Source organism: Leguminivora glycinivorella, chromosome 10, assembly GCF_023078275.1.
Source record: "Leguminivora glycinivorella isolate SPB_JAAS2020 chromosome 10, LegGlyc_1.1, whole genome shotgun sequence".
Classification (NCBI taxonomy): Eukaryota; Metazoa; Arthropoda; class Insecta; order Lepidoptera; family Tortricidae; genus Leguminivora; species Leguminivora glycinivorella.
In genome coordinates, this window is record NC_062980.1 from 15,177,994 (window position 1) to 15,192,003 (window position 14,010).

General features: G+C 39.5%; 1 protein-coding gene across 1 annotated transcript; it reads left to right on the forward strand.

The window, feature by feature from the left end:
- Positions 1-7,828: 7,828 nt before the first annotated feature.
- Positions 7,829-11,993, forward strand: LOC125230673 (protein hairy-like). The gene is made up of 4 exons (XM_048135911.1): positions 7,829-7,951; positions 8,729-8,824; positions 9,213-9,480; positions 11,704-11,993. Exons 1-4 carry the CDS (start codon positions 7,886-7,888, stop codon positions 11,943-11,945), a joined length of 672 nt encoding a protein of 223 aa, XP_047991868.1. The 5' UTR covers positions 7,829-7,885; the 3' UTR covers positions 11,946-11,993.
- The last annotated feature ends 2,017 nt before the right edge of the window (positions 11,994-14,010 follow it).

Below are 14,010 nucleotides of genomic sequence, written 5' to 3' on the forward strand. Positions count from 1 at the left end.
AGTATGTCCCCGCGAGATACATCACGCGTCTTCTTCAAACTGTATTAATGTCATAAGGATGGGTAGTCTATCTCGCGGCGACATACTCTCGCGGCAATCATGTGCTAACCCTGCAGTAAACAAGGCCGATAAAAAGAAACGGTATACTTACGCCCTAATAACTGACAAAAAGAAAACAAAAGCCAGTCGCTCCATTTTAAACTCATAAAAATTAAACACCCCACCGACAAGTAAAATAGAGCAATGCTTTTGTTTTTTTCTAGGCCGCCGGTAGGTGACGACATTGTACAGTCATTAAAAAGTGGGTCCGTTAGCAAAATACCGAAATTGTAACAGTTTTTACAATAAAATAAAACATGGGGTCGTGTTCCAAGAAATATGTTTTTGGAACGGGACTCTACAGATAGAACGTAAGCTGTCTTTGAAGTTTTTTGTAATACAATTATTATGGCAAACAAATTTACGGCTCGCCTAATAAAATAAGTAATGAACCGGACATCGTGCGGAAAAAGTGCCAAATAGTATTTTATACAATCGTGATATAATACAAAGCTTTTCAGTCGAGTACCATGTTTCGGCCACGAAGCTTGCTGAGTGGCCTAATAGTACGGTACGAGAGTGAAAAGCTTAATTATATCACTATTGTATACAATACTTTTTCTATGAGTCATCATCTTTATCATCAATGGACGAGAAATATCATCATTCAAGTCAAAATTAATGTTAATAGCGTCGTTCACCGTTGCATCAACATCGAATTACCTGGCAACCAATTGTTTGTAATAACCGTCTGTGATTGGTCGATAACGCGATAGATAAAAAAAAATGTGTTTCAGATGCAGACAAATTTGCCAGGTATCGCAAATTAGTATAAAATAAATAAATAAATAAAATAAAAATCATTTATTCATGTACCAAAAATAGCAGTCATAAAGCCATAAACTATATTAACACAAAAATAGGCTTCACCATGTCCGTGCCTGAACTAGGGAGATCCTGTATCTCAGGCAGAAAAAATAACTTACAAACTAAAACAGGGAAATTATTTGATAATATCATGTGCATTGCATAGGTATTCAACTAAAAAATAAATAAGTTACATTACAGATTTATAAATAGAGTAGGTTACCTACTTAAAACTATCATAATTCTAAAAGTACAGCAAAAAAAGATGGTAAGCCATATGTAATACTTATTGCTTATTAGCATTTTAATGAGTCAACAGTTGTACTTTATCGCATCAGCGTAAGGATACATAGGTAGGTGTATTTATTTGTAAACATTAAGTAGCTCTGTCTAGGTTATTTCTAGTTATTTTAGAACTGTTAATAAGTTTTCCGTGTCTTCATAAGACATTAGTTCTAGAGCTTTCTTTGTAACTTTTTTACATTCTGCGTAGCATAGATGATATATGTGATAATCTGCGTTTAACTTATTGTACAGCCGCGGTCCCAGACATATGTAGAACCGCTGTGAAAAGGCATGCTTTTGGTCAGTCAGCCGGTTGCAAACCAAATCTTTCCGTCTCTTGTTAGTAATGTCTGAGTTGTAAGGAAGTGCTTTATGTTGTTTTAGAACAGTGCTTAACACGAATAGCTGTCTTACAGATAATACTTTACAGGACTTATATAATAGGTTAGTAGGGTATAGGAACGGTCGGAATGTTGAGACTTTCAGGATAGCTCTTTGTGCTCTTTCTACAATTAAAAGCAGGGTTTTGGCTGCTCCTCCCCATGATGTAATGCAATATGTTAATAACGACTGGCAAAGAGCAAAGTATACTTGCATTATTAATTTAAGGTCCAAGACATTACGGAGTCTTTTAAACACGTATATCAGCTTACGAACTTTATTACTTAACGCTTCAATATGTGGTCGAAACGATAACGTGTCATTAACTATAACACCCAGGTATTTAATTTTAGTTGCGGGAGTGATGAAGGGACAGTTACAGCTATTGCTAGCAAGGCAGGTATTGCGATGAGCGTAGATAGGATGGTCAGATATATATTGGTTATTTTTCATGAAAAATCTAACATAATTGGTTTTATCTGCGTTAAGTGCTAGTAGATGATATTGTAGCCAATTATTTACAATGTTAAATCCTAGTTGCGCCCGCAAGTATGCCTCTCTCTCCGTCTGTGCTGAGAAAATTAAGGCGGTGTCATCAGCATAAGATATTATTTTACCACATTCGAGCGGAAGATTGCAAAGGTCATTAATGTAAATCAAAAATAAGGTCGGGCCAAGGATACTTCCTTGTGGGACCCCAAAAGCTTCATTTTTTAGGTCAGAACTGATGACGTCGCCCACCTTCACACACTGAAATCTGTCACTGAGGTAGTTTGCAAAAAGGTCAAATTGTTTTCCCCTTATTCCTAAGCTTTGTAGCTTGCGTAGCAGTAAGGTAACAGAGACGGAATCAAAAGCTTTAGCGAGGTCGAGGAAAATACCAATCGTATGGTTACCCCTGTCAAGTTCTAGCGCAATGTTTTGAGTCAAATGATGAACGGCGTCGGAGGTTGATAGTTTAGAACGGAAACCGAATTGTGTATCTGACAGAAATGAGTTTTTTTCTAAGTACTGTACAAGCCTGTTGTTAATAATTTTTTCCAAGATTTTAGATATAGCAGGAAGTAGGGATATAGGCCTATAGTTTGTGATACTATCTTTGTTACCGGACTTATATATTGGAATTACAATAGCTTTTTTTAGACACTTAGGAAAAATTCCATCAGATAGGCATTTGTTTAAAATATGTGTTAAAGGAGGAGCTAAGATATGTTTAAATTGTTTCAATATTTTGTTCGAGATGTTATCCCATCCAACTGCACAATTATCTCTTAGATCAGATATAATTCTAATTACTTCTGAGTCATCGGTTGGAAGCAGTACAAAAGACTTAGAGCTATGGTTAGTGGTCGCAGGAAAATAATGTGAGCTAGGGCTGTCCGACTGTCCATATATTTTGTCAGCTAAATTTTTGCCTACATTAACAAAATAATCATTAGCATAATTTTCAGATGAAAGTGGAGAGCTTTGTGTAGTTAATAAGGCAGAGGAGTCATTATTTTTTGGAGTAAATGCTAAGTTCTTTATTCGGTTCCAGACTTTTTTGGTATCCTTGCCAACCTTTTCAAGTTCACTTTTTTCGAAATTTGTTTTAATTTTTTTGAGGAGATCGTTGCAAATATTTCGGTACCTTTTGTAAGTGATCTGTAATATAGAATTGTCCGGGTTTGATGTAGCTTTCAAATGTAGTCTGTCTCTATTCCGCATGCAGCGTATGAGCCCCGGAGTAATCCATGGTTTAATATTGTGCATTTTTTTGTTTGGCCGAGTGTACTTTGTGTTACGAGAGATGGCATTTTGTATGTTTTGTATTAGGTATGACATAGCAACATCAGCGTCAGCACAATTATAAACTGGGTCGTAGTCAATATTATTTAAATCTTTCTCGAGTTTATTGAAATTTGTTCTAGAAAATAAATGCTTGTGTTGCGATCTCACAGCCTTGAGGTTAAAGGTTAGTAGTACGGCGTTATGATCAGTGAGTGAAGAATTAGTAACTAATGTCAAAGATGGTATCTGGGATTTAAGCATGACATGGTCTAAGCAAGACCCGCTCTGATGCGTGGGAAGGGTATGAGCCGGGAGTAAGCCATGGTAGGAGCAGAAATTCAAGTATTCTTGGGTTGCTGGGTCTCTGCATTCTGGAAGAATGTTTATATTTATATCACCTATCAGGACAACATTTTTAGAAGATTCTAATGTGTGAAGTAGGGGGCTTAGGGAGTTTAGAAACCCGTCTATTTTTTTAAATGAAGGTGATCTATATATAGCTATTATGGTCATATCTGAGCCAATTTTTATAAGTAGGTTGTTACAGTCTTGTAAATTCGTCTCTTCAATCACGACATCGAGAGTTTTTTAGCGTAAACAACTACCCCGTCATTTTGGTTGTGATTAATTTTACTGCTGAAGGCTACATATCCGTCAAGGGCAGGCAGGTTGCCGCCGTTTTTAGTTAGCCAGCACTCAGTCAGCACAATTATGTCGCATTGGTGGTTAAGTCGTTGTAGTAAAACAGACAAATTATCTATATTTTTAAAGATACTACGAATATTTTGAGTTAGTATTGTTAGTGGTTTAGTATAGCCGGATAGACTTTGTTTGCAGCATTCAACATTACAATAATTAGAAGTTGATATTGAAAATGTATCTAAATCGCTAATTATAGTTGTATTCATTGATCTGAGTAATTACAGTTATAAATGAAGCTAAAGAATAAATAAAATATATATATAACCTAGTATGTATACCTTGTGTGTAAAGTCAAGAAGCGATCTTAGGAGTGGCGCTCAGCAGGCGCCTTCATAATCTATAGAATTTATGTATCTCTGCTCAGCCTGTTTCTTGGCAGGACATTCAAGGTCACCTGTTTTGTGATTGTGGGGCTTCTTGAAAAATCTGTAGGTCGCACATCGGGGGGGCTCCGCTTTTTTGAGCACTCGTTGTCCGAGTGCCCCAAGTCGCCGCAATACCCGCACGTGTTGTCTGCCTGCTTACAGGATTTCGCGGCGTGTCCAAACTGCTGGCATTTGAAGCATCTGGTGACAATGGTGAAATCTCTCACAGGGCAGGAAGACCAGTTGACGAAAACTCGACTTTGGGATACTAGGGCTTTGCGTATCAAGCTTGGAACTTCGATGACGTAGTTGACGGTCTCAGCATCTTTTTCCCCGATTTATGGCTAAGTTTAATAGAGGCTAGGAACTTATCTCTGGTGGTATCCGTCAATTTATCGGCTAAATTTTGCTCGAAAATGCAACTGAAAACCTCTTGTTCTGGCAGTGCAGTTGGTACGCCGACGATGACTATCCGGGGCCTGCGTTTACGGGGCTCATCGATGGTCAGGTCTGCAGGTGTTTTTTGAAACTTTTCCTTGAGCTTCTCTATATCAGCCTTGGATTCCGTGCTAATTATTACGCCGCCATTTTTAACCTTGCGTAAAGCTCTGACGTGAAGCTTCATCTGCTCAGGTTTAATAAGTTTTTGGACAAGGTTTTTTGTCTCCTCACTTGATTTCAACTTGTCAGTAGGGTAAATTGCTACTGAGCTCAAATTAGCGGGTTGGACCAGGTTTTTGGAGGTACATCTGACCATATCGGCGAAGGAGGGCGAGTTCGGGGAAGGAGAGCAGGTTTTCGAGGACTTCTCTATCGATTCCTGTAGGGCCTGGATACTGCTCAATACTGTCTGGTTGTCTTTAAGGGAGTCAATAGTGTTGCGCTGCAGGCGAGCCGTCTGTTTCAGAGACTGATACAGGACTGCCATTTGAGATGTTCCTGAAGAAACTCCGCGGCAGATATCGTGTACACGACTTTTTTGGTCCGAGTTTAATTTTCCTTCCTTAGCAATGGCGCATATCTCCTTGAGGGACTTCTCGATGTACTTTATCCAGTGCTGTATATCATGCGTCGATAGTACTTGCTCTTGGTCGCTGGGCGCTTGCACATTCTCTTCAACAGCGGGCGGCGGCACAGGGGTAGATGGAGGACTACGCTGTATTTTTGAACTCCTGCCAAAGGGGCTCTGGCCGTTACTATCCATTTCAATAAGTTATTTAGTTACTATTTAAACTAACATAGTGAATAAGTCTGCACAAACACGCGTGACACAGAAACGCACTTGATGCATTCGCGATCGCGATCTGGGGCAATATTTTTGCACACGATTTAATTTGCGAGAAACAATTATAGCACGTCCGTTCGCAACGACGAAACGTTCATGAAAAAGAAGAAAGTATAGAACTTGTATGAAGTTCTATTTTTGAAATTATTACAGTTAACTAAAAGTGAACTGTAATGAAATATTATAGTTGACTTAGTGTCAAAGACTATCTAACACTGAAAAGTAAGCACTTATAGTTTAGTCTGTGGTGTCATAATTGACAGATTAAAGTCGACGAGTAGAAAAATATGTATCCACAAGCTTAGGTATGCAATAAAGTCGTGCACATTTTTGGCACTTTGTTCCGTCTACATTTATAATGACTTTATCCCTTTTTAAAGGGATAAGATCTCTTTCTTCACCTTAAATCATTGCAATATGGTGAAAAAATGTATACATATTTGTGAACTCGACTGTACTGTACTTGTAATTTGTTCTGTGCAATAAAGTGTTTACTACTACTACTATACTTAACTATACGGTCAACCAATTAGAATCCTAGGCCACTCTCGAACCCTGTCATATTGACACCGTGCTTTATTTGTAATAAAACAGCAGAGTTGCGCAGTGGAAGCGTGCTGGGCCCATAACCTAATAAAACATTTTATTTGACAAGTAACGGTACTCAATAAGTTTCATACATTGGGAGCATAGATGGCGCTAGCAGTCACTAATCAACTACAATTCACATTTTGATATACATACCAATAATTTGCTATAGCAGTCACTGAATTTTACCATGCCTATACGTCTCTCGCTAGCGGTCGCGCGTTAAGTACCGCGGGGTACCGCTAGCAGTTGCCTCGAGGTAACAAGTGGTCGAGAGGCGCCACGCGCCCGCCCACGTGACACGTACCTACTATTCTTCTGAGTTTTACGTAGTAACTTATTAGTACATATTAGTTAAATAAAGCGTAGGTAGTTGTCGTTTCGCGGGCAAGTGAAGGATCTGTTACGTTAGTAACTTATTTATAATCTGTGCTTTTACTGTGAAAGGGTTCTACAGTGGCCTAGGATTCAGATTGGTTGACTGTTACATTACATGTACTCAAGGGGAGGTAGAGAAGAGAATAGATGTGTAAACTACGAAAAGCTGTAGCCTTAAGCGCATGTGCTACGCTATGACTAAGGTCGTAGCGAAGCTTAAGTCGGCTTGCAATAACGTTTCCAAGACTGTATAGGTACCTACTTCTTGTGTACATACAAGTAGATGTTTATGAAAAGCAATTTTCAGTAGGTATTACTTTTCTCGTATGTGTCTTTTTCTCTAGAAGAACGGCAGCAACTCTACAATAAACCTATTTATTCACAAAAAAGTAACCCAAGACGGAGATGGTTTAGAACACGCCAAAAACCAAACCGCAAAATTTCGGGTCACAACTGGATGAGACTAGCTCAGGACCGGGATACATATCGTACTAGAAGTGAGGCCTATGCTCAGCAGTGGGCGATAAGTGGCTGACATGATGATGATGATGATGATGAAAAACCAATTGGCTCGCATTGCATAACCAATGCCCATTACAGGGTCAGGTAGAAGTGACCTAACTGTCGCTAGAACGATGGCGATTCTCTCAAAAGTCAACTAAGTAGCCACCGCCACCTTTATAATACGATTTAACTATAAGCGTATCGTACAAATAGCTCTCTCTATCTCTTTTGTAGTGGCGCGACAGAGCGAGACTGCGTTACATCGCCACGTGGCTTCAACGGTTGTCACTTCGGCGGGGAGCACGCCTGTCGCGTGCCGGGCCCTTCGGCCTCTACATCGGTTTTTCTGACCGTCAGTCGCGCGCCGACACCCGTGCCAAAAGCACGCCGAGATAGTTCAACTTTTCGCAACTGTGTATTTACGTTCGTGTAAAGCTGAAGCCGATTGTGTGTCTATGATAAATACCTGGGCCGTACCTATTTGTGGCCGTGCTTTTTTAAGACAATTATCAGTAAAAAAGTGGATAAGAATATTTCAAAGCTACCTTAGCCGTTGGACCTTACCAAGTTAAAGAGTGACTCTGACTGCTTGCAAAAGACGGTTGATAAAGTGAATAAGCTTCCAAGCTACGAGACTAAGTAGTGTGAGACCAACTTAAAGAAGTGCTGTTTTAAGTTCAAGAAAGTTTTCCAAGGAGTCTTAGGTTTCAAGCATATCATCATGGTAGCCGATGTTGGACAGACAGTGGTGATACCGCAATCGGAGAAACGGGATGACATTCGAAAGGTAAGTTTGTATATTTAAAATCTTTAGATTTCGTATTACAACTTTTGGGAGATTATAGTTTAGTGGTTAGATTGTAGATTCTTGGAATAAGCGCGAAATTATTGGACAAATTGGCGAATACAATTAACGTCTGATGGATATGAGTAAAAGACATCAACGCGTAGTAAAACTTCACTGCGTATGTTTTGTAAAATGTAGGTGTACTATAAATTGAAATAGATATAAAAGAAAAAACGACAAGGCCCACTAGTGGCCGAGCCGGGAATCGAACCCGGGTCTTCAGCTTACGCGGCTAACGTCATTACCTCTAGACTGGGCGGGCGGGTGGTCTAGTGGTCATGACATGATAAATTAATTATCCAAGGCACAATACTGGTTACAGTTGTATCACTTTTCTAACAAACAACATTTAATAGGTACCTAAATGGTTAATGGCAATGGTTTATGTAACTACCACAAAAAAAAACATGTTTGTTAAATTTATATATCCCGTAGGTAACGTAAGACTAAGAACCTTAAGGCCCGATGTGACAGCACGCGAAATCACATAGGTACAATTTTAGTTATTTTTACATCATTACGATAGTACTCTTTATTATACTGTGGTTACATTGAGGACTGTTCAGGGTACATCTACATACCATTCAGCACACAAATACCACAGTGTCATGAAACTTCCATGCGAGTTCTCGCATCGTATAAATGGGCCTTTATTCGCAAATTATTTATTGGAGGTTTCAAGTTCCTGATGGTAATGAGAATGTTTCTTTATTGCAGAGCAATAAGCCGATAATGGAGAAGAGAAGAAGGGCGCGAATCAATAATTGTCTCAACGAACTGAAGGCACTCATACTGGACGTTATGAAGAAAGACGTAAGTACTTTTCTACTGCTTGATTCGTATGGGCCTACTTAAGTACCTACTAAGGTTGTAGTTTTAGCTTAGATACCTATTTCTAGAATACCTAGGAAAGGCGCCAAATGTCATGTGATATGGTACCAGGGTTCTAGCCAAAGTCATATTGTGTTGTGTTAGGTACGATTTCACACCTATCCCTGATCACAAACAAAATCCCGACCGCTCAATCAGCTCATAAAGAAATCTTCTTCGACTGTGACTGACATTTACGAATGTCCGCAAATCATACGTTTAGAACTCAATATAGACCTTACCAATTACCATACTAAATTGTTACCTATTCTTGATACATTACGATAGTCTTTCGTTTTGCCTGATCATAACTATGAATATTTTCTTCCAGCCAGCAAGTCATTCGAAGCTAGAAAAGGCGGACATCCTCGAAATGACCGTCAAGCATTTAGGCGGGTTACGATCCGGCGCGCCGGACAGGTTCCGCGCCGGATACCGGCGTTGCCTGACGGAGATAGCCCGGTTTCCGGGGCTAGATGTAGAATTAAGAAGGAAACTATTGAAACACTTGGAAGGATTGGTGCCGGGAACAAGGCTTGTCAATCCTAGTCATACGTCGGATATTGAAGACGTCCCTCCGTCTACAGTTTTAATATCTGGTAAGTTCACTGTTTCATTCCTCATCTGGCTATAGGCGTTGTCTGACCGATATCGGATTTCTTTATTCTTTATTTATTTATTCCTTAAATTAACATTAACAGCCTAGCTAAACATGTCAATCGTATAGGAGAGTATAAACATGAATAATCCTGGTACACTTATATAAAATAGTGTGGCGGAACATAAAGTACATAATATAGTAGGTACTCACACGTGGATCGAACTTGAGTAGTTATAGACTCCAAGTGACGGGCGCTGATCGCAGGGAATTGCGACTCCGTGCTGTGAAACATATCCAGTTTGCTGTGTTTATATTTCTGACCCGGGCCGATTTTTGAGTCTCACGCGTTCGAATTCAGAAAATTGTCACTGAAAATAATAAGCAAGTCACCGTTTTCAACCGGTATTTTAGTGACAAAATCCCGTATGCGAGATTCAAAAATCGCCCCCCTGGACGTTGAATTAAGGAAGACACTGGTGAAACATTTGGAGGGATTAGTCCCGGGAGTGAGGCCTATCACACCCATTCCGAGTTCAGAAAAAAATGCCCTTCTAACGTCTACTGTTTTGATCTCTGGTAAGTTGACTGTTTACACTCCTGTTTCTCATCTTGTCTTTTTATTCTCGGAAACGCGATCCTTGGTATAGTATGACTGTTATTTGAACTTCCATTAGCCCTTTCAAAGTTTTACACACACACACACACACACACACACACACACGCCCTAGCAGTAGAATGCAAATTTACTATTCCGATTTAAGGTTCAAAGTAGATACCTCTATCTGAAATTGGGACTTACCATCAAGGCGGGACTTCTTTTTGTAGCTTTGTAAATTGTTGCGGCCTAGAAAAGGGTTATCCGAGAGTGGTGTAGTCACAAAAGCACAAAGCTCTCATTCAATGCAGTTGTTTTAAATGACGTTATGCGGCGGATGTTATGACGTCACTATAAGGTGCATCGACTGGTTACCTATTTACGTCAACTGACTATGTGTCTCGGTGGCTTAGCGGTGTTTGTACCGGAGTCACAAGACAGAGGTCCCTGGATCGATCCTCGGCACATGTTGTTACTTTTTGTATGTTTTTCGTCTGTGCTCATTATTTGTAAATTAACTTCGCGTTGGTAATGAAGTAAGAACGCGCAACTATCCATACTGGATAAGGCCTAACAGACGGCACCTACCGCAGCGAACGGGTTAATAAAATCAAATTGGCGGTTATGTCGAAAAATAAGTATAACGAAGACTTGAACTTGCGACGGCGAGTCAAGTAGACTTCGTTCTGCCACTGATGTGCATAAAATAGCAATTTATCGGAATATTTTGAAATTGTAATTCTATCAGTGGATCTGATTTTATATTAGTAATCTTTTGATTGTTTTGTGTTGTCGTCACAGCTGTACCAAGGGCCTAACGAAATGCCCTTTCGGTACACGGTTTTTAAAACCAGATCGACTTCAGATTAACTGAGCTAGCCGTTACAAAGGCAGGGGTCTGGACGAGTACCACGTCGACCAACTGACGAAAACTCTCCTGGCGTCCAACATTTAGTTTAGCTATTATTTTAAGTTAGTTATAATAAATAGTGTTAGTACGATAACTTAGTCTTTCCATTACCCTTGCTGACCCGTAATAAAGTGAAATAAGTGTCATTTTCTCAAACATGGTATGAAATATTGATGTTATGTGCCTTATAATTGGCAGCAAAGTATGACGTTGCAGGTGCGGCTAGGACGATTGATAGATAATGGAATTTCATTTTCATCATACAAACCTTGCAGGCCAAGGCCGGCAAAGTCCTCTTTTTTAATTTCCAAACACAGATAATTGTGACATAACATCCAGATATTTAGCCAATTAAAAAAAAACTATAAGGGGCTTTATAGACGTGCCCACTGCAACTGGTACGGGCCCTAGACAATATTTGATTTTGGGTGCGTTTTCATACAAAAAAATTTTTTTTCGTTTTTTTTTTAATTTTTTTTAACTTTTTGTTTTTTTACAAGCGTATACGGGATATCAAAGGGGAACGAAAATTCGATTATTTTTGCGCTACGACGCACCGTTTAGGAGATACAGCCATCCAAAGTTACTATTTTCAGTAGACTATTTATTTCATACCATGTTTGAGAAAAGCACTATACATACCTCGGCGGGAAATGGGGTTGCCCCGGCCTCTGTAGTAATGTACTATTACACTACCATTTTTTCTTTTTTTGCAGGCTCTGGAGTTCACCTAGTCCCAACACGTCTACCCAATGGCGACATCGCGTTTCTCCTCCCAGCCAACGTGAACGCTAACACATTAGGATCTTTAAGAGCTGCTGTAGGGACACCGTCCCTAACACCTTTCAGAGACCCTTGCTTCTCACCTGCCAGTTCTGTAGGGTCCCCACGCCTTGCGGACGTTGACCTTGCATTAGTTGTGAGAAAAACAGAAGATAAACCGTGGAGACCTTGGTGACGGCTAGTTAAACGAGTGAAGATGCTTCTGTCACACCTCGGACACTGGCGGTCACACAGAACTTTATTTAGATAGAAGAAACAAGTTCATCTATTTGTATAGGGGCCGAGCGTGTCAAATTTTGTACTGAAGTTGTTTCTTGCCTGTAATTTTAAATATGTCTCAGGCTCTTGATTGTTCATAATTTTTGTGTTGTTGCAATTGAATATCACGTAACGAGGCATTTTTTATGTTTTGATTGACTTCAACTTACAAAAATTGACGCCCGAAAGCTGCAAGCTGCGATTAAAGACGGACAACTCAGTGGATTTCACTGAGTTCATTTGACACGCTAAGTAGATACATTTGCTTGATCTATGGTATATATGACATCTGTGGGCGGTCAAATATATGAAAGAGGCGCGTTCCCAGCACACAGTCTAAGCTCGCGTACTGTGCTTGTATGAGTGAAATATGACAGGTCGACTGTTCGCGTTTTTGACAGGCGGCAACCGGTAGGTAACCGAGAGGGGGTGGGCGGCACTTTCAGCGGGGAGCGAGAGTGGCCATAATGTATGATAGTATTCTTTATTATACTGTGCTTCTGTGATAGTAATCGTGTGTGATATACCGAGAATGAATTTTCTAGACAGTATTAAGAGTAGTAGTGGCACATAAAACTCAGTAATGCCAGAAATCCAGAAGTATTAAGTACGAATGGCTATAAACTTGTGATAGTAAATGTAGTACCTAATTACTGGGTTTCAGCTGTCTGCTGACGAAATGATGACGCCGTAAACCTAAACGGTCCTTACGCAACGGATATAAGGATTCTTTTGCTATGGAAAAGCACATATTTAGATCTAGTTATATAAAATAAGTATATTTTCATCTCATGTCTATGAATGTAAATCATGAAAGTTATTCAGTCGTGCTTCAGAGAGTTACACGAGACGTTAGAGATTTAATTCCTTGACTGTACATGTATTAAAATGTACGTAAATTATGTGATAAGTTAAAACGCTTGTAAATTTATGAACTTAGTACTATTAAAACATTAATTGTTTTAAAACCTAAATGTACTTCGTAAAGTGCCATAAAAATGAAATAAAATTATATACTACTATTACGACTCTATTATTAAAAGCTTAAAGTTTACTATGAAGTTTTATTAGCCAAATTTAGCACCCTATATAAAACATCATTTCCCACTTTCTATTTTACCACTTTGTCGGGGTGATTGATATACATATGAATACCAAATTTCAGCTTTCTGGTCTGAGATTATCCGCGGACGGTCCGTCCATCAGACAGACATGGCGAAACTATAAAGGTTCCTAGTTGACTACGGAACCCTAAAACACGTCTCCTCAGCTCTCGCTTGAGGCGCGTCTTACGTCTTTCCTATACAAAATGTACTAAGGAAAATTACACTCGGGCGGCGCGGCGCGGGCGTCCGCTCCGCGTCTTACGACTTATGTCGCTTCTGTGTGGGTCAGGGCAAAATCGGGCATGATGAAATAAAACGTGCGTATTGTGTTTACTATTTATTGTACATGAACCTTTTTGTAACACCATACATATAAGCATTTTCTATAACAGCATGCACTTACACTGTGCGTCTATGAAACACGCATATTTTGATTCTACGGACAATATACAAGTATTCTTTACATTTTTATAGTTAATATAAAAACCTGAATGTAGTGTTCAATATTGGGTAAATAAATATCCATCGCGGTGTTATACAGTTTTATCTACGTTTTCGCACACTAGTGGGATAAACTTTATCGAATTGTTGCGTCTCTATCGCACTTAAAAATAGTGCGAAAACGACGACCTGATGTTACATATATCGTTTATCACGCGACCATGCTAACCTGCCTGGCATGACAAATGGCTTGCTGCTTTTTAGACCTGTTGATTACCTTGTTTAGAACGAAACTGTCATGAAGCAGGTTAAAGAGTCATTGACACGTGTCCCTTCCCACATTTTGTAATCGCAAATCAGATACTTTCAAAACAAGGGTGAACAGGCATTTTCTGGGCGAGCTCATTCCAACGTAGGCCACGTCTTTGCCTTTGG